We start from the raw sequence: 27,756 nt of genomic DNA on the forward strand, positions 1-27,756 counted from the left end.
GAATGCACAAATTGACTGTATTAACTCCAGCAGTGAAGGCCCAGTAGGATTAGTGATTGGGAATTTATGGAGGCACCATTTTCTCTGAAGTGTGGAGAAATGAGTTGTTTGATTCATTTGGGTTTAGTCTCTTTGCTCTCAAGTATGACAGGGGCTAGGAGATGGCAAAGATATTATCAGTAGAATACACAAAAAGCTAAATTATGAGTTTTTGCTTAGTTGGGAGGGAAATAAAGGTAAAATAAGGCTGATGGATATGGAAGAGGTGAAAGATAAGAATAGGGAAGGTGCCAGTGGGACTGAAGAATTGTTATGTTGGTTGTTCCCTGGTAGCTCAGTGGGTTAAGGATCCAGCATTGTCACTGCTGTGGCTTGGGTCTTTGCTGTGGCATGGGTTCGATCCCTTGCCCAGGAGCTTTCTGCATGCCACAGGCATGACCAAAAAAAAAAAAAAAAGATTGTTATGTTGAGGATAGTCCAACAAACAAGCTAGAAAATCAGCATAAAGATGCCTGATTTGGTGACTTCAAAGGTTGGGTGTTTTCTGGAGTGAGGCTGTGGAAGGAATGGAGGGGAAGAGAAAGCAGGGGAGGATGAGAGTCAGTGTATCGGATGCATCGTCTCTGTGGACTCTGAAGTCTTCCAGGAAGGTAGCAAGAATTGGGTGGAGAGAGGAGAGTGCCAAAATCTAATGAAAAGTTGGTGGATGACAGCAGTTGATTTGTGGAATAACAGCACAGCATGAATCTCAAAGGAGGAAGAACTTTCTCTAAGAGGATAAATAGCAGTGGGGATCGAGGAGGATCTCATTTCTAGCTGAGGACTGAAGCATTCTTTAAAGCATGAGAGAATAATGGTCACCTCTTACAAGGGCTTCCAGAGAAGCACTGTTCTTGGTGGGGAGTGGGGGGGGGGGCGTGGATTTTAATTCAAGCCAGGAGGTGGGGGAACGTTCCAAGGGTCGTAAGGAATCTCATCTGTTCTAGAAGAGTCAGTGTTAAGTGTGCAACTAAAACTGGCTGCCATTATCAGACCCTACCTTCCTTTCCTGCTTCTTTGCCAAACTTCTGTCCATTTGTCTATTCATTTTTCTTATTAAGTCAGTAACCAAATGAAATGGCAATGTAGATCGGAATATTAGGTTGTAGAAAATGTTGGCAGAAAATTGGATCATATATTAAGGACTGTTAAAAACTGCTTTATAAATTATTTTAAATTGTGGTTCAAGATGTAGCATTCAACAGTTGTCTAATGATGTATAGGAAATAGGTGGAGGTGAGTAACATACCAAAGGGAATCTTGCTTCTCCAGAAGATATAAATAGAATCTATCTTTTCTTTCTTTCTTTCTTGATGCTTAAAAAGATAAATCGACACAGTGAAAAATAGAGACTCACAAATTCTTTGCAGGTAAATTTTTTATCTGCAAAAATCATTAAGTACAAAACAGAGTGACAAAGATTTTCACATTTTGTGCATTTCTTTGGTCACTTTTGAGCATTTGGATGAATTATTCTTCACTTATGATTTTTGTGTGAACCTCCCGGCTCTTCACCCGCAGCTTATTGACCTGGGACTCGGCAATGTCAGCCCGTTCCTCGGCCTCCTCCAGCTCGTGCTGAAGCTTGCGGAACTTGGAGAGGTTGACGTTGGATTGTTCCTCCTGAAAATAAATGGAAATGCATTTATGAGGGGAAAAAATTTCAGAATTTCTTGTTTCTTAGGTCAGTGGGTCTTGAATTTCCTTTTACTTAAAAATGGTTCACTCTAGTAAGCCTTTTAAAAAGCCTAGAAAAATGCTTTTGATTTTAAAAAAAAACACACACACACAAAAACTCCTCTTATGCTCCTTGCTCCTGGTAGCACAGGTCACATTTGTCTTCAGGTTGTTCTAAAAGTTCTCCTTTTATAACATCCAAATTTATGAGAGCTACTATTAAATATGCCGGCTTTCCAGCCTCTTTTTTTCCTTCCTGGAATCCTGAGAATGGAACTAGCCCTCTTAAAATGCAGGGATACAATATATATTATACCAAACTAATACTTTTGAATATAAATTGTCACTGGAGTATAAATTATTGCCAATTAATGCAGTTTAGAAATTAAACAAGATAGGAGTTCTTGTTTTGTCACAACGGAAATGAATCCAACTAGTATTCATGAGGATGCAGGTTTGATCCCTGGCTTCACTCAGTGGGTCGGGGATCTGGCACTGCCATGAGCTATGGTGTATAGCTGCAGCTATAGCTCAGATTTGACCCCTTGCGTGGGAACTTCCATATGCTGTTGGTACAGCCCTAAAAAAAAAAAAAAAAAGAAAAGAAAAGAAAAGAAAAAAATTAAACAATATAAAATAGTCTGACTGGTCCCTGATTATGTGTGAATATACAGCAGTAAATTTGAAAAGGCCAGTTCCAATTTAGTCTCTAGTAACCATTCTTTTTAAAAAGGCTCATTAAGAACCATCCAAAATATAGCATTCAAATTTAGAGCATTTAGAAAACGTTGAGTCATTAAACAATAGAGCTTGGGGGAAAAAAAACCATATCTTCCTCTTAAAGATGAAGAAAATAGGAGCCAGAGAAAAGTTAAGTCTCTTTCTCTCTCATATCTTAGAGGTCAGGGGAAAAAATCAAAACCTTAAGTGAACAAAGGAACTAATTTGTGATATGTAGGTACATATATCCACCCTTCCATACTTAGGAAATGGATATCATTGGATTGCTATTTCAAATAAATCACAGGCTGGAGAAAGGAGGTGAGGTGGAGTGCTGAGGATCTAGTGGTTTGAACATAACTGAGACCTTCTGAGACTTAATAGTTAACTGCATACTGGACACCTTCACTTGTGTATATAATGGCATTTCAAACAATATTTCCAAAACAGAATTCCTGTTTCCTTCTTGGACTCAAATATGTTCGTCCCTTAGTTTCCCATTTTTGTAAGTTATCATGCCATCCACCTGGTGACTCAAACCATAAACCTGATGAATTGCCCTTGTTCTCCTTTCTCTCACCTCCCAAGCACAACCTATTAGCATATCTTTCAGTTTCTACCTCCAAAATATATCTTGAATCTCTCCACTTCTCTCTGCTCCACAAGCCACCAGACCACCTGAAAATCCTCCTAAAATGTCTCCCTATACTTAACTGTGTTATCTGACAATCCATTCTCCACATAATAGCCAGAATACTCTTTTTAAATATATATCAGGGCATGACCAACCCAGCATAAACCCTCTTACGGTTTCCCAGGCTTCCACTGTACTTCGAATAAAAGCCAGACTTTTTACCATGACCTAGAAGACACGTTGACCCTTCCCAGATCTCCAGCTCCATTTCTACTATTGTCTCTTGTTCTTTCTGCCTCTCTGACCAGACTCCTTTCTACTCAAAAGCTTTGCATTTGCTTTTCCTCTTCCCTAAAACACTCTCCCCCGGCTTTTCAAGTTGTTGGTTTCTTCTCATTCTTCAGATCTTCATTGAATCATTTTCCTTTGATCCTTCCTTATTTTACCCTTCTTTCACCACTGTAACTGACTTGGCTTGGACACACCTGAAGAGACAGCCCAGTAACCCCAAGGAGTTTTAAACTCACCGCTTCCTCAGCTTGTCTCTTGTAAGATTTCACCTTTGCTTGCAGTTTATCCACCAGATCCTGGAGCCTGAGAATGTTCTTGCGGTCTTCCTCAGTCTGAAATATTTTAAAGAGTAAGTTTCTTGAAAGTACAGATACCATCACATTTTGTTGTATATTTGGTTTTTGATTACTTGTAGATTAGGGGGAAAACCGAGATGGGATATTTTACTTACTTGGTAAGTGAGTTCCTTTACTCTTCTCTCGTGTTTGCGTAGACCCTTGACGGTTTCAACATTGCGCTTCTGTTCACTTTCAACTTCTCCTTCAAGTTCACGTACCTGCAAGAAAGTGGGCATTTTATAGACATCCACTATGATCCATTTACTCGATGCATTTTTACTTCATCAAGTTACCCCTAATGCTTGCACTCTGCTTTATATGTAGTCCTTGATGCCCTGGTCTAATCATTCCCCTTATAAGCTCTTGGGTGGCAAGGTATATCTCTTGGTCATCTTTGTATGCCCCGCATCGTCTAGCGGTGCTAGACATTCAAAATCGTGCATTGGATTGGAATGAGATGGGACTATGATGATCAGAAGACCCACCCTGGCCTCCAGCTTCTGGATCTGCTTCTTCCCGCCCTTCAGGGCCAGCTGCTCCGCCTCGTCCAGGCGGTGCTGCAGGTCCTTCACCGTCTGCTCCAGGTTCTTCTTCATCCGCTCCAGGTGGGCGCTGGTGTCCTGCTCCTTCTTCAGCTCCTCAGCCATCATGGCCGCCTAAGTAGCAGTAAAATGAAATCAGTTGAGGGAGCTGAAGTAGCCCATTGGGACTGTAGCTTGACCACCCCTGCATGGCCCTCTGCTCACATCAGTGATGGCCTTCTTGGCCTTTTCTTCTGCGTTGCGGGCTTCCTGGATAATGTCCTCCATCTCTCCCTGGATTTGGGAGATGTCTGTCTCCAGCTTCTTCTTGGTGTTGATCAGGCTGGTATTCTGGTTAAAATATAAAATTTAGAAATATTAAGTACATGAGAACAAAATAGGGATGTCCATTGTTCTAGTGAATTCCCAAACTAAGTTAACTAATTCATCAACTCTATCACAGTTTAGATAAACAAATATTGTTAATCCAAAAATAGTAAACGTTGCTGCTGTATAGCACTGGGAACTGTATTTAGTCATTATGATAGAGCATGATAATGTGAAAAAAAGAATGTATATATGTATGTGTGACTGGGTCACCTTGCTGTACAGTAGAAAATTGACAGAACACTGTAAACCAGCTCTAATGGAAAAAATAAAAATCATAAAAAAATTAGTAAACGTTGTAAACTTTAACCCCCATAAGACACTATGAATTAATTTTTAGCTAGTACTAAAATTTGAGCAAGAATTTCACCTTCAGTCCACTGTAGTTTTTACTCTTCTGTTATACTCACTCACCTGGGTGTGCAGGAGCTGGACACGCTCACTGGCATCCAGGAGCTCCTGTTCTGCGACTTTCCTACTCCTCTCTGTCTGCTCCAGCGTGGCCCGCAGCTCCTCAATCTCAGCCTGCAGCAGGTTGGCTCTGCGCTCCACCATGGCCAGCTGCTCCTTCAGGTCCTCTTGGCCCCTGAGAGCGTCATCCAGGTGGATCTGGGTGTCCTGTGGGATGAACGGTCATTGAGACGCCTTGTTCTCAGGGCCACAGTCACCCCAGCATCCCTGGGACCACCTCCCGAGCCCGTGTACCTTGAGGATGCCTTGGGTGTTCCTGTAGTTCCTCAGGGCCTCGGCAGCCATGCGGTTGGCGTGGTTCAGCTGGATTTCCATTTCATTGAGGTCTCCCTCCATCTTCTTCTTGAGCCTGATGGCGTCGTTTCTGCTCCGGATCTCAGCATCCAGCATGCTCTGCATGGACTCCACGACTCTGACGTGGTTCCTCTTCAGCTGGTCGATTTCCTCATCCTTCTCAGCGATTTTCCTGTCCACCTCCGACTTGACTTGGTTCAACTCCAGCTGGATGCGCAGAATCTTTCCTTCTTCGTGTTCAAGAGATGCCTTAATGACAGCAAAGGGTGACATTAGCAGGGGATGGAAGTAGGTAGTATTCTAGAAACAGGAATTAGTTCCTACCTTTGTGCTACCATAGCACATCTTTATTCCATTGTTATGGAAATTTCTGTAATGTTTTACCATTGGTTTTGTATAATTCTATCTCCCGAGTTAGCTATTCCCTTGAGGGCAGGGCCCTTAACTTATTCGTCTTTGTTTTCCCGCAGTTCCTAATGTACAGTTATGTTGTTTGCATGGTCAATTTTCCATCCTCACATTTAGGACACAGATGCTATTTGTCTTTTCTCTTGATTCACCAGTTCTTACATGCATTGGATCTTAATTCCTCTTGAAATTGTTTTAGAGTATACAATAAAATGTATACCTCTGCTTCCTCTAAAGCAGCCTGAATCTCAGACTTTTCTTGTTCCACTTGTTTCTTTATTTTCTCCAGTTCGTGGATACGTTTCCCTCCTTCTGCAATCTGCTCCGTGAGGTCAGAAATCTCCTCTGTTGGTGAACAAAGATTTAAAAATTTATTCATTGAGGGAAAACTTCCTTTTAAATCTTTCTTTCGAAGAAAAGGTAAAATTTACTCACGTTGCAAATTCTTATTTTCACGCTTCAGGGTTTCTAGTTGGTCTAAGGACTCCTCATAAGCATTCTTCACCTTGAACAGCTCTGTGCTAAGGGAGCGGGACTCCTTCTGGGAGGCTTCAAGTTCAGCATGAGTTTCTTCGTACTTTTGTTTCCACTCTGCTAGGATCTGTGCGCCAAAGAATGAGTAAGAAATTTGGTGGAGAAGGTTTGATGGAATGAAAACCATCTGTTCTCACAACTTTCAGAGTTGCAATGAACTGGGACTGAAAAATAATTATGAATCAGAAGTATTAGGAACCATGGGTGCTCCCTCCCTCTTCCCACTTACTCATGGAGCAGGAGTGGCTGAGAACAGCCCTCGTGTGGTTTGAATAAGGCACACGGAAGGTAGCAGACTACCTTTCATCACGTGTTGAATGCTGGGGCAGAAACGTGTGCAGAAATTACCTTATCGAAGTTCCTCTGCTTTTTGTCGAGAGCCGCGCAGGCAGCATTGGATCTCTCCACGTCAATCATGAGGTCCTCGACCTCATTCTGGAGCCGCTGCTTGGTCTTCTCAAGGGAGGCGCACTTGGCATTCACAGCTTCTACATGTTCTTCAGCATCCTGCAGACGCTGGGCCAGTTTCTTCCTGAAAGAAGGGCAGTAGAAGTGAATGGTCACTCAGAATCTTTTAAGGGATTCACCCAAACTTTATAATCCTAACTATATGGCTCTCTGTTATTCACAGAATAAATGACTAGATCTCTCCTTAAACTTTCTTTTTCTTTCTTTTTTTTTGTCTTCCTGTCTTTTTAGGGCTGCACTTGAGGCATGTGAGGTTCCCAGGCTAGAGGTCTAATTGGAACTGTTGCTGCCAGCCTATGCCACAGCCACAGCAACGCCAGATCTGAGCCACGTCTGTGACCTACACCACAGCTCATAGCAACACCGGATCCTTAACCCACTGAGTGAGGCCAGGGATCGAACCCACCACCTCACTGGATTTGTTTCCAGTGCCCACAATGGGAACTCCTCTCCTTAAACTTGGTGATGAATTAGATTCTCCCTCATAAGTTCAGTCTTGGAACTTTTGATCGCATTGAATATTTAGACTTTGTTATATAAATGGTTTTTATACACACACACACACACACATATATATGTTTTCTATGTAGATTAATTTATGATTTTCTTTATATATAGGTTGTATTTCTTATTAGAATTTAATTTCTACTTTTTAGTTTTTAATAATGTATTTCTTTTTCACTCTACAAATAGCCATATTTTTATATCTCAAAAGGAAGAGCTGTGCCTTAAAGTCTGATTATTTTTCTCTTATATACCTATCACCTTGGATCAGTGTTTCCATTAGAGGCTAAGAAGGAGAAGCACAGGAGAGTGTAAATGACTCTTATTCTATCTATACTCACATGAATAAGATGATATCAAAAGTTCCCTCTTTTAAGAATAATCATTCAGCTCCCTCTTGCCTTATGTTCTTTTTCCTTTTATCCTCTAACTTAATTTCTTTCCCTAGAAAACCTAGAGTATTTGTTTTCTTGCTTAGGTTTACGTCATGCATGATTTTTCTCTAGGTTTGTGTTTGTTGGGGAGCAGTGGACATTTGCCCATGTAGTACTTATAGCAGGTGCACTTTGATTGTTAACAGAGACATTTTCATTTTGACTAAGTCTAGAACATACTTGGCCTCCTCCAGCTCCTCGGTGCGCTGTATGGCATCCGTCTCGTATTTGGTCCTCCACTGGGCAACCTCGCTGTTGGCCTTGGACATTGCCCTCTGCAGCTCGGCCTTGGCTTCCTGCTCCTCCTCATACTGTTCCCGCAGCAGGTCGCAGTCGTGGCGGGAGGACTGCACAGCATGGGCCAGGGCACTCTTGGCCTGAGAACATAGAGATTGGTCTCTTAATTTTATATCTTTAAAGTGATGTTTAGTCCCTCAGCTCCAGTAGGCCACCAGAAGAAAATCTATAGAAGAAAGCAGAAAACAGCCTCAGATGCAGGGAAAATGACAAGAACAGCAATAGCGGTAAATAGGGCTAACCTTGATCTCCTCTTCAAGCTGCCTTTTCAGTTCCTCGATCTGTTGTGTGAATGCTTGCTTGCCCCTTGAGAGCTGAGAAACTAACGTGTCCTTTTCATCTAGCTGGCGTGAATATTCACCTATAAAGACCAAGAAGCAGAAAACTTAACCTTATTTTGTAAATTAAAGCTCTAAATTACAAACTAGAGTAGACTAAGGGAGCTGGGTGTGAAAGACGAAGGAGAGCGTGAATTCCAGCAAACCACCACCATCTGCTTCAACCTGGGGAAAATGAGGGGTAGGGAAGACTTTGAGGCAGATTATGTGCGTACGAACAACATAAAAGACTTTAGGAGATGGTTAAAATTATTTGATCATAACAGATTATGAAGAAGTTTGTGAAAAGAAGTGTAAATCAAAAAAACATTCTAGTGATTTTTGTCTAAAAGGCACCAGTGTTGTACTAGTTTACCTGCCACTGAAAATTTATTGAAACAATTTATTCTGTAGAAAATAGGAGACTTCCTCTCTGTAAGTAGAAGTGATATTTGAAAGAAAATCCTGGGAGGAGTTTTATATTAAGAAACAATCAAATGTCCTTCCATTCCAAGAATGAATTGGTTTATGGATAACCAATCAATCCCTGAAGTAAGTGGCATTTAAATTTGCTCCTCATTCTTTAAGCACCATAATTCAGAAAATATGCTCTGCAGTTGACCCTCAAACAAACCAGTAGTTTACGGGTTCTGACCCCTTTGTGCAGTCAGAAATCCACGTATAACTTTACAGTGGGCCCTCTTTGTCCACATCCATGGATTCGACCTACTGTGGATCATCCAATACTGTAGTACATATTGACTGAAAAAAATCCACATGAAAGTTCACCCACACTGTTCAAACTCCTGTTTTTCATAGGTCACTTGTATTATGTTAAAAAGAGAGAAAACTCTTTCAGCACTATTTTTTGAACTGGTTTACTGGAAGCCTTATTATCTCTTTAACATTTACTAAGAATCACAAACTTCTCTTTTTTTCCATATAGTAAATTACTAGGAATAAACATGTGTTGAGGAAAAGAAACTACAATGAGCATTTTGATTCTTTGAGAATACAGATTTTCTTTTTCCTAAAATGTACTTACCACCTGTATAATAGTAATAAAAGCCTTACTTGAGCTTTGTTCTAGAAAGAACAACATTAGGATGAATTTTTAAAGAGTAAAATGGCTCTCCCACACTTTGATCTGCTCCTTTGGGGAGGCAGGACTGTGGCAGGAAGTTGGTCAAGTTGATGGGGGGAGGAGTGAATGCAGAGATGCTCCAGTTTGGATAATCAAGATTCTCTGAACCTCACATGAATGCTCCTGGCTGGACTGTGGACTAACCCTAACCCTGAGTACCTCCCTACTACTTATCTGTGATGCTCCCAGCCATTGGCAAGACGTCACGAAAAAGACTAGACCACACATTCTTGGACAGGTCATGTCATTCACTACCAAAATCTGTCATCTTTAAATGAGGATAACGTTACACAGACCTAATGAAGGTAAAAAAGTGATGAGTAACTTGTGGAAGCATTTTGAAAAGTGAAAATAAATACTGTGAGGATTTTTATTTGATCACTTTCAGCTTAGAGTCAAATCTGCTTGAATACATTAACAAACAAAAGAGCCTGGATTTATTTATTTAAGGGAAAACAAACCCCAAACCAAAAAGACAGACAGACAGAACGTAGTCCAGGCCAGTCAATAATGTGTTTGCATGAATGGGCACCTCCCAGGGAGGTCATATGTGAGCTCAAGGATCTCAGGGCAGAGTTTTTCGGCAAATTGAGCATCTAAGGTGAATTTGTCATTCAAGGTCAGCAGTGGTAAATGGCCCACCTGATTCTGTCTGCAGGCGTGCTCTCTGAGCCGTCAGGTCATTGATCAGCCGCTGCTGCTCTTCCTCCTTCGACTTAAGTTCACTCAGTTGATCTTCTAGAGTGCGGCACATCTTTTCCAGGTTTCCCTGCATTCAAAAAAGGGTAGATGGTATCTCAAGCAAGTATTTTGGACCACAGAAATTTTCAGTAATCCAGGCATTCAACAGGAGCTGCAGTACTCATTTATTTTGAGAGTAAACGTTATTTACAAACAAACACAACTGAGGCCTTAGATTGTGATAGAGTGATAAGATGTATAGTCTAAACACACTGCCATGGAATCACTTTGTGAATTCCAGCATTAACTCAGTGGGCTTATCTGTCATATGAAAACTGTGATCTTGATAATTCAGCTCATGAGATTATTTTGAGAAGCAAATTATGTATTTGTGCATAAGAGAAAAAATGAAAAATTTCAAAATATGTCATTGAATTGTGTTTTTTATTTGAAAGGACTTAACTTTTTAGGATGCACCTTCTTTCAGTTCATCTCTTCTCATGTAAAGATGGAGCCCTTTGCCCATCATACCAGAGTTGCCCCTCCCTCCCACCAGCCTCCCACCTTGCCCTGCCATAGTCTCATCCTGCCAGTAACTAATGATCCTTGAAAGGCTCACTCACACTTACCCTACAGAAATCTCTTTAAGGCTTAAATCATGACTATACCTTGGCTTTGGAGACGGTCTCCATGTTGCTAGCAAGGTCATCAATCTCCATCTTCATCTCACTCTTCTCCTTCTCCAGCTTCTGCTTGACCCTCTGCAGGTTGTCGATCTGCTCCCCCAGCTCGGCCACGCTGTCCGCATGCTTTTTCCTCAGCGTGGCTGCCGTGGCCTCGTGCTGCAGGGTGGCCTCCTCCAGGTCCCGGCGCATCTTCTGGAACTCGGCCTCGCGCTTCTTGTTCATCTCAATCTGGGCTGACGTCGCCCCTCCGGCTTCTTCCAGCCTCTCGCTGATCTCCTCCAGTTCCCGGGAGAGGTCGGAGCGCTGCTTCTCTGCTTTGGCCCTGGAGGCCCGCTCTGCCTCAATCTCCTCCTCCAGCTCCTCAATGCGGGCCTGGCAGTGGGGAAAACCCACACTTAGTAGCTTCCTTGTGTTAGTAATATGGTCATGTTGAATGAGACTGATGGAAGTCCTGTCCTTACCTGTAACTCCTTGATCTTCTTCTGCAGCTGCATTGCAAGGGCCTGTTCATCTTCAATCTTGCTTTGCAGATTGCTCATTTCAAACTCCTTCCTGTTAGGAGAGCAACACACTGGCTCACAGTCCATCCTCTTACCAGTCTGCATTTCTGTGTGTAATTGAACGTCTGTATACGGCTGATGGGGGAGGCCATGCAGAGCGCATGTTTTATATGTCAATGATGTGCCATTGTCATTAAGCACGGAAGTCAGAGATGTCACTCTTTGTTTTTTTTTCCATGTGCCGTGAAGTGATATGTTTGAGATCCAGACAATAAGCATGTTACAGTGGAATTCTATCATCCTTACTTTTTGAGTTTCTCATCAAGTTGCTGTTTGTCATTTTCTATATCCATTGTGGATTCTTGTGCCAACTTGAGGTCACCTTCCAGTTTCCTCTTGGCTCTCTCTAAGTCCATGCGAAGTTTCTTTTCTTGCTCCAAGGACCCTTCAAGCTAAATAGAAATAATGCTGAGTCAAAAGGGATGCTTAGCTTCCTTTTGAAGAAAATAATTTCCTTGATAATCCTAGACTTACGTCATCCACTTGCTGCTCTAGCTTGGTTTTAGCTTTGGTCAGGGTGTTGACTTTGTCCTCTTCTGCCTGCAGGTCATCCAGGGTCTGCTGGTGGGCCTCCTGGAGGGCCTTCTTCTCCTTGGTCAGCTTTGCGATGGTTTCGTCCAGGCCTGCCATCTCTTCCGTGAGGTTTTTCACCTAGAAAGGTCAAGGCGAAGATTATCTCTATTCTAAAGCAGTTTAATTAGATGGCAGATTCTCTATATGCTATGTAGAAATATGGTTCCTACCTTGTTCTCTGTGGCATGCTTCTCCTTTTCAACCTTGGCCAGTGTCAGCTCAAGGTCATCGATGTCTTTCTTCAGTTCTGAGCACTCATCCTCCAGTTTCCTCTTCTTGGCCGTCAGCTCGGCATTGATCTCTTCCTCGTCCTCAGCTCTCTCAGTCACCTCCTTGATTTTGGCCTCCAGCTGGATTTTGGTTTTGATCAGCTGGTCACATCTTTCCTCTGCATCAGCCAAGCTATCTGCTTCCTTGAGAAGGGCCAATAGACACTTTTAGTTTTTGTTCTGTGGACATTTTCAGATTCTATTGAGATTTTGAGTCCAAATAAGTAAATTTGTGCTTTAGAGCCTTAAGTTAATTTTTATTAGCTTTCCATCACTTAGGAAATATATATTGAGCACTTATGGGGCTAGAGATTTTTTAAAAAGGAATTTAGGAGTTCCCTGGTGGTCTAGTGGATAGGATTTGGTACTTTCACTGCTGTTGCTTAGGTTCAGTTCCTGATCTAGGGACTTATGCAAGCCATGGGCATGGCCAAAACAAAACAAAAAAGAAAGAAAAGAAAAAAGACAAGAAAATAAAGGAAAAAAAAGGAATTTAAGTCATAATTCCTGATGTAATTATGATTCAATCATACTTGATGATGTCACTCAGGATATACTGTCCCCAAATATGGCACCTTGGCATAATGAATATCTTAAGTTAAAGGAGTTTGATAAAACAATGGAAACAGGAAGCCTACTCTGACTTACTCCCCTCGCCCTTCTTCCCTGAAACAGGTTATAAAACTCCCCTGTGGAAGGTGCCCTCCCTGTACTGGGAGGAAAGAAAACATTCTTTTCACAGGAAGTGGAGAATTTAGGGCTGAGGAGAAGGCTGTATAAACAAAACTTGTTAAACTACATTCCAAGTTACTTCTTCACCATTTACTTCCCCTAGTCCACCCCTTTGTCTTGTCCATTCTTCACCTAGTCTTCATTTCTTCATCTAAGTTATAAAAGCTTCGCGGTTAGGTCAGTTCTTTAGGTCTTCATTCTCTTGCGAAGACTCCCATGCGTATGTAAAAATTAAATCCAGTTTGTATATTTTTCTCCTGTCAGTCTGTCTTTTTACTTTTGAGACCCCACCAGGAACCCTAAGGTCAAAGAAAATTTTTTTTAACTCCCTTACGTGATAGCCTATGTTTCATGTGTTGGTATATAATTCCAGTTAATTTTCTTTATCTATTATTATTTTTGAGAAAAGCTTAGTATATGAAAAACAAAGAAAATGTCTGGGTCTTTAGCATGTTGCTCAGAGGGAGGGGTAATATCAGAAAGTGACTTAAAGGGAAGATGTGCTACAGTGACAGCGTAGCCGGGGATTAAAGGGAGCACGTGGAAGAACTAGGGGAATGGAGCATTTCAAAAGGTGGTGCAAGAGAAGTAGCAAGTGTGTTTCTCAGGAGAAGAAATCGAAGTTGGAATACAGCAGGGACTCTGTCTCTTGCTCGAAGGTGTATCCCTCATGCTTGGAACTACATGAAATATTTATGAGATGGGTAGCTGACAGAATAATGTTGAAAAGAGGATGCAGAGAGGAGAGGAGTGTGCTTGGATCAAGCTTAAGTACCCTGTAAAGTTATCCGTAATTCTTTTTTTTTGCTTTTTGAAGCGAGTTTATTTTATTTTTAAATTTTTTTATATTTTAAAATTTCCGTTTATTTCTTTTTTCCATTATAGCTGATTTACAGTGTTCTGTAGATTTCTACTGTACAGCAAAGTGACCCAGTGAGAGATATATACATATATATATATATATATATATTCTTCTTCTCACACTGTTTTCCATCATGTTCCATCACAAGTGACTTATCCTCAGTTCTTGAAGGTGTGATGAGCCCTTCCTCAATTTAGACAACCTTGGTCTATGTAAACTACAAGGACAGTCCTAGTGCCAACCTAGGTATTTACAATTCATCTTTCTTTAGCTTTTCTAAGTCTGTGTCTAAAACCTGTGCACCCAGTGGAACCAATGTAGATTCCTTTCTGAATTCAGAGAAATAGAGAGCAACTTTCAAAGTTTCTGTTCTGTTGTTGATTTCCACGGTGGCCGGTAAAATTCTTTTGTCATTTGGGGTATAAAAATGGGTTAGGTGGTGGTGTTGATCAAATATTTCTTCCCAAGCCTCTGGATATAGCTTGGGGTGGCAAAGCAAAAACATCAACACTCTCTCTTATGTTTTGCCCAATTGATACTCTTTGTAGAAAGAATCGCCATTATCTTTGCAGTGACCCTATTTAGGTACTAGAGAGTTTCTAAAGAGATAGTTGAGAGGGAAATCGCCAGAGGGCTATCGATATAACAATTCAGAGTATTGGTTTCAAGTTGACAGATTTTTATCGCAAAGTCTCTTCCCTCTTCACTGTCAATATTGTCCTTCTTTCACTTGTTCTTATTTACGTTTTCAGTAGGAAGACTCTCAGGGAGCAGAGATTATTTTATTTCCTGCCCATACTCTGCTAGGAAAAACAATGGAGGGGAAGGAAAAACGGCTTAAATTCTTCCCTTCTCTTTGATAGGATTCTCAACAACAGGGAATCCTACCATAGAGCTTTTTAGTAATATTGTGTATAAAATTTTATGGGGCATTCTGAGGAGTTGTGAGCTAGGAAAGATTGATAATTAGTCCCTTAGTAGGGTGGAATCTAGACTGTCCCCTAGCAACTGCTGAATTGAAATGTTAGTATTGGATCACAAGCAGTGGGTTCTGATACTCACAGCTTGAACCTGCAGCTGCAGGTCGTTTTTCTCTTGCATCAGAGCAACCATCTTTTCTTCCAGTTCTTTTCTTTTGGCCTCTGCCTTTGCAAGGCTTTCTTTGGTTTTCTCAAATTCTTCCTTCATGTTGGCCATCTCCTTCTCTGTCTCTGCGCTCTTGAGGAGGGGCTTGATCTTGAAATACAGCTTCATCCAAGGCCAGTGCTTCACATTCATGAAAGCACGGACATTGTACTGGATGCAGAAGATGGACTCTCTGTGATAGGAACAGAGATGTTCAAAGTCAGGTATAACAGGAAGCAGAATCAAAGGCCTAAGCTGACAGGGTATAATACCCCATTTAATACCTTCTCTCCACCATCTTCTGGTACTCCACTCTTGCCAAGAACCCTCGGCACCTGGCCTGCGTTCGGGTAATCAGCTGGGCCAGCTTGTCATCTCGCATCTCCTCTAGGAGCCCCAGGAGACCAGCTTTGAAAAAGACCTGTGTGTGGGCAGAGCTGCCGATGAGGAACTTGCCATACACTTCAAAGGGGCAGGCACAGTGTCAGGCGGGGCTTGGAGACTTACCTTGGTGTGACCAAACTTGTACTGGGTGTGGTCAATGTCAATGGACCCGAGGAGCTTCTCAGAAGCCTTCTTGCTGTCGATGAATTGTCCTTCAGGGATGGCACTTGCGTTTAATACCTTGTATCTGTTCAAGCCAAAACAAGTGAATGATATAGGTGTTGTCACTAATAAGAAATCTGCCCGCCTTATACAGGTGGGTAGTCTAACAAACATGAACAAGCAATCTTTTCTATCTCTTTATTCTCTGCATGTTCAAACATTTAGTATATCAATACAGAGTCTGTTAAATTTCTCTTCTTCGCAATTTTAATAGAAGTTATAAATGCTAGGATTGTTTCATTGAAAAATAAGAGGAACTTTCTTTTTTTTTCTTTTTTTTTTGTCTTTTTGCCATTTCTTGGGCCACTCCCATGGCATATGGAGGTTACCAGACTAGGGGTCTATTCGGAGCTGTAGCTGCCGGCCTATGCCAGAGCCACAGCAACATGGGGATCCAAGCTGCATCTGCAACCTATACCACAGCTCACGGCAACACTGGATCCCTAACCCACTGAGCAAGGGCAGGGATCGAACCTGCAACCTCATGGTTCCTAGTCAGATTCATTAACCACTGAGCCACGATGGGAACTCCAAGAGGAACTTCTTAAAATAATTCCCAGTGAGGAAGTCTGACCTCTGTTTGAAGTCTGCATAAAGGATTCTGCTTGGGAAGCCCTTCCTGCAGATGCGGATGCCCTCCAGCACGCCGTTACACCTCAGCTGGTGCAGGACGAGTTCGTGCTCCATGGCCCCTGAAGAACAAAGACATGTTTTCCATATACTAGTCTAATGAGAAGTCACACTGGCGTCTTGTGTGGAGATCAGCAGTGTCTCACCAGGAGTTTTGGTCTCATTGGGGATGATGCAGCGCACAAAGTGAGGGTGGGTGCTCCTCAGGTTGGTCATCAGCTTGTTCAGATTCTCCTGTGGAGCCATGTGAATATTTGGTTAAAAATGCACTGTTTTTCTACATTCATATTTATAGACATACTTGTCATGATCCATGATAGTGGTTCAATTCTAACAAACGGTACCCAGATTGAATTTACGAAGGGCTATCTCTGAAATTTCCACATTCCCAACATGTCCTTTCCTTCTGCTACCTATTTTTGTTCATTATAAACTAGCTGCTGACATGGTGTCCACTGCTGTTGAATTTCCTAGCATATGTTGTAAATTCATGACATTTTAACATATGGAAATACTCCACCCGTAATCTTTTGCCTAGACATGTGGTCTGATTTACAGATAAATTCAGTCTTCCTCCAGATGTCCCATTTCCTTCTTTACCCAACTTTCAGTTGTATCTGCTTTTCCATCACATGCTTATTCTTTATAATTACAGAGCTGTGCCCTCCTGCTGGTTTCTTAGAAAGGGGCCTTTTAATGCCCGTTGTAGAAATTGGCAGAAAACAGACAGCCATATTACCAAAGGTGGGAAGTTTTCCACCCAATGGAAATCCTGATTTTTCAGAATAACTAGACCTTCAGTTATTACAGACTAGATTGTAAAAGATAACTCAATTTTCCTTAAAGAGCTATTCATATCATATCAGGTTTCTTATTTTCTTCTTTTAGATTAGATTAGCCTCCAAATCCTACCACTGTTTTTCTATCCTCAGCCTTCAAAATCTACTCATTTCAGTTGCATGCCATTATACACCTAAGCAGCTACCTCATTTGGATTCTCCTAAAGGCTCAAGGAAATCTCATGTTTTTCTTAATTTTCTCCCCAAAGAACCTTTTAAATATCAAATGACCTTATTTCCCAGCCCCAGTATTGAATTTTATCATCTCTTGCCGATCTTGACCTCCTGACACCTGTGTTTCCTGACACATGGAGCTGGCTCTTCCAAGCTACCCCACACTTTCCCAAGGGACTGTGTTCTGTCACTACATACTGACCCAGTTCCTCGAGTCCGTATGGCTCTAGACTCTGTATGATTACGCCCCTTTCCCCACACAACAAAGGGACAAGAAATTAACTTCCTGAATGTTTTAAGAGAGAGAGAATGAGGTTTGTACCCTGAAAAGGGCAGACACAGTCTGGAAAGAAGAACCCTTCTTCTTGCCACCTTTCTTTCCACCTCCAGCCTCTGTGAGGAAGAGAAATCACAATTATAATGCAGGTTTTCTCTACCTGGCTTTTATCCATAGAATAGAAAAAAACTATTGAGAATTACCTGCATCAGCACCTCCTGCTCCAGTGAAGAGGAAAGCCAGAGTTTTCACGGAAGACTTCTGGTACAGCCCGACCACCGTCTCATTCAGGGGGTCCTTGTTCTTGTCCAACCAGCCAGTAATGTTGTAGTCCACGGTGCCCGCATAGTGGATCAGGGAGAAGTGGGCCTCGGGCTTGCCTTTGGCAGGCTTGGGCTTCTGGAAGTTGTTGGACTTTCCAAGATGCTGTTCATAGAGCTTGTTCTTGAAGGAGGTGTCTGTGGCCTTGGGGAACATGCACTCCTCCTCCAGGATGGAGAAGATGCCCATGGGCTGGAAGCATGAAGGAAACACGTCAGTCGAATGTTGTCCTCCTTGAGAAACAACGGGTAACATTATGGTCCTACTGAAGTGAGTGCGTCCTTTACTTCTCTAGACTTAGTGGAAACTCATTTCTTCGGTCAGAAGTTGTTACAGTACAGGTATGTGTCAAGTCCCATCAGGACCCAGGTCTGGTGTTGGCCTTAACACCCCACACTTACCGAAAGCATTTCTAGGAGTGAGATTAGGGAAATGTGCAGTTGTACTGAGGACGTGTGGTGAGTCTCGGGCACATCTGAGAGCCTGCTCTAAAGTGCTAGAAATCCTGGTTTGACATAGCAGCAGTACTGAATCCAAGGCTGACCAAGAACTAAGAAGTAAAACATGCTCTCCTCACGACTCTTTTCTTAGGAAGGATGGTTTTTGTGTAAGGCTTGCGTTGCAGAATGTGGAGAAATGGAGAATTTGGGTCTCTCGAATAAAGATTCGATCTCCTTTTCCCAGAATGCCTACCTCAGCGTTGGCAAAACATGGACTTTTCCTGATTTTTATACAAGGTATTTTTTTCTGTTTTATTTGATATTGCTATAGTATCTAGCCGGTTTTGCGATTTTCTTTGAAATGCTGGTGAGAAGTATGATCTGTGGCCTGAAAAAGGGAACGAACCTTCTCGATGAGCTCGATGCAGGCGGCCAGGTCCATCCCGAAGTCGATGAACTCCCACTCGATGCCTTCCTTCTTGTACTCCTCCTGCTCCAGCACGAACATGTGGTGGTTGAAAAACTGTTGCAGTTTCTCGTTGGTGAAGTTGATGCACAGCTGCTCCAGGCTGTTGAACTGAATAAGCAGAAAGGACACACAAAAACATTGGTCTTGTGATGACAGCTTCTGTTAGAAAGGGGCTTTTCTTGCTCGGTGAGCCTAACTGCCACCTGCATATAAACACAACTGGGAACCCTCTTGACCGAGAGCGCTGTCACCGTACACGGAAGCCAGAGAGGTTCTATAGCAGGGGTGAACCTTGCAAACATTCGGCTGAGTGAAAGGAGCCAGGTTCAAAGGCCTGGGTGCTGTATGATTCCATTTCTAGGACCTGTCCAGAAGAGGCAGCTCAGAGCGAAGACAGAGAGCAGATGCGTGGTTTCCAGGGGCTGGGGCGAGCAGGAAATGGGGCCTGACTGCTTCCCGGGGAGGCTTTTCTTGTGGGGGGAATGAAGACAATGTTCTCAAGTCTGTTGTCGTGAGAGTTGCACATGTCTGGGATACACCCAAACCGGTCGAACTCCGTATGAAACTAGATGCACTGTCCTGTGTGAGTTACATGTCAGTTAAATTGTTGTTTAAAAACTCTCAGAGAAGTCGCAAGTGTGCACTGTGCTTAGCTCTCTTATTTGAAAGGGTGTGGTTGACTCTTCCTGTGGCTGCTTGGGTGCAAGAGTATTCCTTGTGTTGTGTGTGGGCTTGGGACTTTGTGGAAGTGCTCTTGTCCCTACACTGAGAAGATCTCATCCAGTGTCCATCAGTGCACTCACAGACGGAGGTGTAGAACTGGGACCTTTGGGTCAGACACACCTGAGCCACTGCGGTCAGGGAGAGGCCCTCGGGAACCTCCTTCCTAAGCTGCATGGGAGGTGTTGAATTTGAGTGTCTTTCCAATGCCATTTGCATCCTCAGCCCCTGGACGTGGCAGGGCAGATAGGAACCTCAAACCCTTTCTTTGAAGTGGTCCTGGCCTTCTCCACTGCCTTTTGTTGCCACTGCTGCCCTCACCCCCTTCTCTGTCATGTCCTGGGTGCTGACTATGTGCTTGGGGACTGTTCCTCGGTCTTGAAATTCAGAAACCTTGTAGTGGCAGGAAGCTCTCAGAAGTGAGTGTGTGTTATCTGGAGGGCTAGGAGCTTTCCATCCGGGTCATAGTGGAATTTGCTCCATGGTGGGTCAGATGCTATGTCCATTATCCAAGGTCACAGGTAGGAATTGGCAGGTGGAGTCTGAGGCCAGATGTGTCTCATGCCAGAGTTGATGCCCTGCCATGGTCTTTGGATCTTCTTTCAGGTGTCAATTTGGTTACCTTCCATAGACCCTTTCTAGCACTGAAGGCGGCAGTGGGATTTGTAAGCTTTCCTCCTGCCGTGTCTGCTAACTCACGTCAAAGATCTCAAAGCCGGCGATGTCCAAGACGCCGATGAAGTACTGCCTGGGCTGCTTGGTGTCCAGCTGCTGGTTGATGCGGGTGACCATCCACAGGAACATCTTATCGTAGACGGCTTTGGCCAGAGCACCCACCGCATTGTACACCTTCATAGATAGAATAGTAATTGTTGCTGTTATCACAGACAGGTACTGAAACCCTGAGGTGTCTGTGATTTGTAGAGCCATGTACTTGCCTGCTGGACAGTCTGGCCTTTGGTGACAAACTCATTGCCGACCTTGACTCTGGGGTAGCAGAGGGCTTTGAGCAGGTCAGCAGAGTTCAGACCCTGGAGGTAGGCAGCCTTGTCAGCAACTGCGGAGACACAATTCAGGTATCCAGTGTGACCTGCTGTGGCCCCCCACTCCTGGGCCCAGAGGAAGGAGTGAATCATGACTGTGTGGGTTAAATTTGCATTTGCCCGTCAGACGCTCAGCTGTAGAGGAGCCCTGAGTTTGGAATGGCTTACATAGTCTCTCATTTAACCGCCTTGGAGGTTCGTTTGGTACCTTCTGTGCCATCTGGCTCTGCTTGCTCCTCGCGTTGCTTTTGCTTGAATTTCATGTTTCCATAGTGCATTACCGCCCCTGTGAGCTTGTAGATGGACACCCTTTCGTCAGAAGTGAAGCCCAGGATTTCAATGGCACTCTACCAGGAGAGATGAGAGGACAGAGGTTAGGGCAGCCGATGCTAACTTGTTGAGGAGAATTTATCCTATGTCCTTAATGGCACCGACAGCGGTTCGTCATGGTCATTTCCATACCCAGCGAACTGTGCTTAAAACACTTACATCTGTGGCTATCAGCTCCTCTTGGTCATCAATGCTGGGGACAGTGATCTCCCCTTGACTGACGAAGGCGTAGTCATATGGGTTGGTGGTGATCAGGAGCATTTCTGGGGACACAGAGTTCAGGGTATGTGTTTTACGTCAGAAGGTGCTAATAAAACAATTAGCTTCTAGCTTACACATTGAAACTCCTTCTTACCAATGAGCTCTGGCTTCTTGTTAGACATGATCTGATAAAAAATGTGGTAGCTCCTTTCTGCCTTTAGCTGGAAAGTGACTCTAGACTTCTCTAGAAGATCTGCCAGGGCAAGCGGACAATGATTGGGGAGAAAGGTTATAAAGTTCCTGGAGTGATTTTGGCAGTTGGGGGTCATGAGCTAAATCTCTTTGGCCCCTTGCGATTCCAGGTGAGTGATCCCATGAGGTAGTCCTAGTGTGTCTCTGCGGAGACCACTGGGGTTGCTCTTACCACCTCTGGAGGGAAACTGCAGCTGCGGGGCTCAAGGCTTTTTCACACCGTACAGCATATCCTTGACACTGGCATATACCTGGTTCTTGATAGCCTGTTCCTCCCCAGGCAGGGTCTCTTGTTTACTTTGTAAGAGAGGGGTCACTAAGAGCCACGTTTATCAAGGCTCACACTGGGGAGAAATGATAGACCCTCAACCCTTAGGGAGCTTGACTACCCCTCGCCTTAGATTTTTCTTAGAAACTCTTGAAATTGTTTTCTGAGGCTGGCATACTTGAGGCAAGGCCAGCAACTCCTGACAGTTTCTGCAGAACAGTTAGCTCATGCTGAAGTGGAGATGGCACACGCTGGGCCGTGGTTGAGCCTGGCATTAACCGCAGGCGTGTTTGGCAGCAGACGGGGTTCCACAGGGCCCAGGCTCAGCGGGAGCTGTAGAATGTTCCTCCCCACCATCATTTGTCATTCTTGGATTCTGTGGAGGCAGTCCTGTTACTCACATGTTTCGATGTCAGCAGAAGCCAGCTTCCCAGTGGTACCGAAGTGGATCCTGATGAATTTACCCTTGCACGTGAGAAACAGTGATGTCAGAGACCCGACTGGAAGCGCACGAGGGAGAAGAGACTGAGATAATAACTCAGACAGGCTTCTCTGGCACCCGAGGGCCGCGAAGACCCTTCTGTGTGCAGGAGACTTACAAAGCGAGAGGAGTTGTCATTCCTCACGGTCTTGGCGTTGCCAAAGGCCTCGAGCAGGGGGTTGGCACTGATGATCTGATCTTCCAGAGTCCCCTGCCGAGAAAGGCGAGAGCAGTGCTCACCTGTGGGGCTCCAGGAGTTTCTCCCCGGAGAGCCCAGGCCGAGCTGGGCTCCTGATCCCGGCAACCTGACTCACCTGCATTTTGCCAGAAGTAGGTTCCTCCTTCTTCTTCTCCCCAGTGACGGCGATTGTTGCAAAGTACTGGATGACACGCTTCGTGTTCACAGTCTTTCCTGCCCCGGATTCTCCGCTGTGAAACAGTGATGAAATATGCGTGAGGAATTTAGCTCTGTGACGAGTGACTTCCTCCATCTGCATTTACCGTCTAATATGTCTGTTCTTTATGTGTCTTTGTCAGAGTGTCCTAGAACTTTCTCTGCGGCCTACATTTAGCTCATGCTATTACTGTTGTTTTGCAGTAAGCTGAAGCGTTCATTAAGTAATCATGTAGCACATATTTCTTGAGTGCTTAAAATATACCAGCCTCTCTTCTAGGTGCTGAAGCCAGGGTTTGAGGAGTCCAAGAAGCAGCTCCTCAGCCACTATGGTGTAAATTTTTAGTAATTTGTGTGTAGTTAGTAAAGAGCCTCTGAAATAAGACATGTGTTCTTCAGCTTCCTTAGACTAAAGTCATTCCCACGTTAGGTCTTTAAAGGAACAGGCGTTCCTCGGATAGGCCTTGGGAATGAACCACTGGTAACACGGCCCAGACTGCCCAAATTTCAGAAGGTGTGTCTGCTCCCTGCTCAGTACTGGATTCTGGCTCTGTGGTACCTGGTGTTTTACCTCTCTACCTTCCTAGAACTTTTAGGATTGAACTAGCAAGTCATGTATTCTGTGTTTTATCCTCAAGATGCAATTTAAACCCTATAATTTCTGTTTTTAGGCTGTCATAGCCATTGTTTTAATATGGGAACATGAGCTAATTTCATCTTTTAGTTTGTCATTTTCCCAGTGAGAATAAAATAGGAATCAGTTTCAGAGAAGTAATACATACGTGATTAAGATAGACTGATTCTCCCGATCTAGAAGAAAAACAGCAGACCATCAACATACATACCAGCCGCCGAAACAAAACTTTTTATACAGGAAACACTGTGGGCATTGAGTATAAATGGAGTTCAGTGGAGTTTTTCAATATATAATTGTAAAGTTACATGTAGTGTTATTCATAAGTCCCTTAAGTTGGGGAAGAGAAACATTAAAATGCTGTCATATTTTAAGCTCCTTAAGCTCCACCAGAAGTGTGTCCTTCTAGTTTAAAGAAAAAAGCAGTCCTTGCCAGAACCACATCCCTGGTTGTCATTCGCAGACTTCAGTGGCCTCCTGTCTGCTGCTGAATGCATGTAACAGAAAGATGCATAATATGCTAAGGGTTTGGACTCTGTTTCATAGGTTTAAATAGTCTTAATCAAGCCAAGATTGAGATTTAGTTTCTAAATGGATCAATTCATCACACACAGCGTCCTCTATCTCAAGATCACACACTCCAACCCCAACTCTCATCAGCCTCCCAAAAGTATACCATTGGGACAAAGAAAGATCAGGCGAGAGAGGGTACCTCAATCAGAATGAAGTCCTTTTAAAGGGGAACAGTAAGTACTGCTGTTTATATAACGTAGCCCCAAATATTATCTTCGTTCAAGGAGACAATATCATTTCTTTTTTTTTTTAATTTACTTTTTTTTTTTGTCTTTTTGCCATTTCTTGGGCCGCTCCCGCGGGATATGGAAGTTCCCAGGCTAGGGGTCGAATTGGAGCTGTAGCTGCCAGCCTACGCCAGAGCCACAGCAACGCAGGATCCGAGCCGCGTCTGCGACCTACACCACAGCTCACGGCAACGCCGGATCGTTAACCCACTGAGCAAGGGCAGGGACCGAACCCGCAACCTCATGGTTCCTAGTCGGATTCGTTAACCACTGCACCACGACGGGAACTCCAACAATATCATTTCTTAAATCGGTTCTGATGACTTTAATGAGATAACAATACATTCTAAAAGTATCTGTATCTGTCCATAATCACCAAGCAACTTAGGTAAAAAAATGGATTGAGTACACATTTTTCATTTCTATTAGACAATACTACTCAGCAGTTACTCAATCTTTTGTTACTTAAATATTTAAAATAAATCATGTATTCCAAGCCAGGAGACTATAATCAGTCAAACGTAAGAGGGATGGAACAGTAGCGTGGCCTGGTCAGGTTGTGGATCTGGAATCAAGAGAACTGAGTCTTTGTCCCCATTACCAGTGTCTTCCCCTCTGTGCTTTAAGTCACCTCTTCTGTGCAACCAGGTGGTGGGATTTGATGACTCCTGAGGATTGTTTTAGCGTTAACGTTTTGGGATTATAGGTGGCAAAATAATTTGTATGAACCATGGTTGGGCCACTCACCAGTCAGCATGAACTGATAGGCGTTGTCGGAGATGGAGAAGATGTGGGGCGGGGCCTCCTGGCGCTTTTTGCCTCTGTAGGCCGTCACCACCTCTGCGTTGTACACCGGCAGCCACTTGTAGGGGTTGACGGTGACACAGAAGAGGCCCGAGTAGGTCTGTACCATAAAGAAACAAAAGGGCATAGAATTATTTGCTGGGGATCTCAGTAACGTTCTGTTTTTCAAAATATGAACGACCCGCATGAGCGGAAGGCCACGGGGATGAACTCACGTAGATCATCCAGGCTGAGTAACGCTCTTTGAGGTTGTACAGCACAGCGGGCTCGTGCAGGTGGGTCATCATGGCCATGTCCTCGATCTTGTCAAATTTGGGAGGGTTCATGGGGAAGACTTGGTCTTCTTTCACTGTCAAAGTCTGGGAAACAGGAAAGATAAGCATTGATGTCAATCGAGTGGCCAGACAGAAACACTCAGTAGCATGTGATCGGCTTCTGGGGCTCTACTCACCGCCCCTGCTTCCGTCTTCACTGTCACTTTCCCTCCTTCTCTGCTCTGGACAGTCCCTTTGACAAAGGATTCCTTGGGCTCCGCCACAAAGACTGATGTCTTGGCATCAAAGGGCCTATTCTGGGCCTCAATGCGCTCCTTTTCAGACTTTCGGAGGTAAGGGGCAGCCTCCCCAAAAATAGCCATTTCCTGGTCGGAACTCATGGCTGCGGGTTATTGATGGCAGCCCAGTCAAAGACCCTGCCCAGCAGAGAAAGAAAAGATAGAGAAATTCAGAAACTGGACCATTAGATTCTTGTTAAAAAAAAAGCAAGACCTTCTTTCTTCCCTGACCAGCTGAGTGCTAGCATCTTGCTGGGTATGACCACTTCCCTGGCTTGACTGCAGGTGAAATGTCACCCTCTGTATTCTGTGCCAGTGCTGACAGATACTCATTCTTGTGTTTCAAAAGAGTCTGTTGTTTCTGGCTCATATACTGTATCATATTATAGCTCCTTTCTCTGTTTCATTTTTTGTATTCATCTTTAGAAGTCCTCTATGATCGATCAGCTTATACAGAAACAATGCTAAGATGCTTCTCCAACACTTTTACTCATAGTTTTTATCTTCCATTTGAATTATAAGCACCACTTGGGCAGAGTATTTTCCTTCTGCAGCATCCTTCATGCATCTTAGAACACATGTCAGGGGTATGGGGAAGGACCAAAGCCAGCTTTGTAAAGTAAAATATCAATAGAAATATGTTGCTAAAATTATAGGAACTATTTAGTACATGGTGAAGACCTTTTCATTATAGATTTGGGATTTTAAAAAAACTACCTAATAAAGGAAAGCAGGAACGTGAGGAGCTTTGTTTTGCACTGTTTCGTTAAAAATATTCTGTCATGTATCAATTTCTCTTGTTCCTATCATAATGTTGACACTCAGCTTCTTCACCTGTCTTTAGTATTTCTCAGTGACTTCTATAAAATGTTGTTATTTATGTTTTCTTCCTTTATTAACAACACTCATAAAAATTGAAACTTTCTTTTCAAGATCCAGCCCTTGCCACTTGAACATTCATTAATCCTTCAATAGTGATCATATGTCACCTGTTTTATAATAATAAAGATGTCTTTTCCAGGAAAACTCAAAGCACTCGTGTAGTTGCAATATTTGTCTATTCAAACTACAGTGATTTAGTAGCACAGTTAAAATCCTTTGTCTTTCTAAAAATGCTGAGTCAGTTTTCATACCATATTTTTTTAAAAGTCCATTTTACAGAGTATGGAGCAACATGCAGGTTTCAGCTCAATCCATTCCATTCACCCATTTAGACAGTATCTTAAGATTTTTTATATTATATATAGTTTTGAGTAAAAGCTGTAGTCTAGGAAATTTACATTTTCTCTATAAATGAATAATAACACTGAAATGTATTGCGTGTTATAATTCAATTTAAAAAATCTGCAATGCTCTAAATAGGAAAAATTGTATCTAAAAACTTCTAAAGATTCTCAGAAAACATTTCAAGTATTGCAAAATGTATAAATGAATGAAAACCAGTGTCTAAAGCTCCCCTCATAGTTTTTCAAGGAAAGCATAAACAGCCATGAAATTGAAATACTTTTAATTTATAACTCCCTGACCACTCTTCAAACCACTGCAGAAGATTTCTTGCACCCTGCAAGCCATGAGAAAAAGAAACCATTATCTTACCTTTGAGATGCAACCTTGAAGTGGGGCAGAACTGTAAGAAAAAGAGCAAATTTCTTCTGATTAAATTCTAACAATTCCCAATAATAGCATGAATGAGTCTGAACTGAGAAGCAAGAAATGACTAGGACCCTAAACATCTAATTAAAATTGCTGCAGAGTAAGTTGGTGCTTGGCTGGCAGGGCTGCCAGGGCAGTAGGAGCCAGGATGTGTGGCATGTGTCGGGCAGCCAGGCATCCCTGATGGCCCTTTAGACAGAGCCCTGTCCTCATACACACTTACCTTGAAGCTTTATGAGGAAAGACAAGTCACACTCATTCCAAGGGTACTTTTATAGGGTCAAATATGGAAAACACGTCGCCGCCTCCTCTTTCTTAAATCATATTTGGCCAAACTTGTTTTTGGCAATGAATGTCTCCAAGTATAATTCCCCTCATATTAAAGATGTTTGGATATAATTAGAAGTATTTCCTCTCCCATTGGGTTAAGTGTATAAATCAGTCTCCTATAAATAATTTGAGTTGTTGGCAACCTGAAAGTGACTGCCTTTGGAATAATGTAAGGTGTTGTTTCAAAGACAGCTATGATTTGGATTCCCTGGACTTTGTTGCCTGCTGCTCTTGTATTTCACTGAGTCGCCTGTGTAAAGTCTTTCAGCTGCCTGCACAATTGCATATAGTATATTAGGGAGGAGGAAAGTGTTTGCTCCTTACCGGAGACTCAGAAAAAGATTGTTTCAGATTTTTTTTCCAGTTTATTATACTTTTTCGATGATGCTTTGAAACTTAATTTTAAAACCTACTTCATGAAGAGCAGCCAAAGACAGACTGATGCTTTTGTTTTCCTTCAATCGGTCGCCTCTGATTCAATTCATGGTCAAATCATCCATTGTCTTCACCAAGCTGGGTTGTCTTGCTTCTTTTGCCTTTTTTTTTTATTGCCAATTGCTTGTGAAATCCC

General features: G+C 43.0%; 1 protein-coding gene across 1 annotated transcript; it reads right to left on the reverse strand.

The window, feature by feature from the left end:
- Nucleotides 1–1,399: 1,399 nt before the first annotated feature.
- On the reverse strand, nt 1,400–27,110 carry LOC125114102 (myosin-1). Its single transcript, XM_047757184.1, has 40 exons — nt 27,079–27,110; nt 26,799–26,829; nt 25,101–25,340; nt 24,865–25,008; nt 24,593–24,749; nt 23,194–23,221; nt 22,332–22,446; nt 22,136–22,228; nt 21,938–22,001; nt 21,171–21,269; nt 20,975–21,078; nt 20,694–20,832; nt 20,381–20,499; nt 20,142–20,291; nt 18,660–18,830; nt 17,696–18,005; nt 17,538–17,608; nt 16,349–16,436; nt 16,147–16,264; nt 15,474–15,597; nt 15,251–15,387; nt 14,904–15,159; nt 12,149–12,391; nt 11,880–12,056; nt 11,652–11,797; nt 11,307–11,397; nt 10,828–11,217; nt 10,121–10,247; nt 8,260–8,378; nt 7,901–8,097; nt 6,663–6,846; nt 6,216–6,381; nt 6,001–6,125; nt 5,313–5,621; nt 5,022–5,225; nt 4,446–4,571; nt 4,185–4,355; nt 3,813–3,917; nt 3,598–3,693; nt 1,400–1,662 (listed from the first exon to the last, which is right to left on the reverse strand). The coding sequence occupies exons 3-40, from the start codon at nt 25,302–25,304 to the stop codon at nt 1,510–1,512; spliced, it is 5,820 nt and encodes a 1,939-aa protein (XP_047613140.1). The 5' UTR covers nt 25,305–25,340; nt 26,799–26,829; nt 27,079–27,110; the 3' UTR covers nt 1,400–1,509.
- Between the last annotated feature and the right edge of the window lie 646 nt (nt 27,111–27,756).

Source organism: Phacochoerus africanus, chromosome 14, assembly GCF_016906955.1.
Source record: "Phacochoerus africanus isolate WHEZ1 chromosome 14, ROS_Pafr_v1, whole genome shotgun sequence".
Lineage (NCBI taxonomy): Eukaryota > Metazoa > Chordata > Mammalia > Artiodactyla > Suidae > Phacochoerus > Phacochoerus africanus.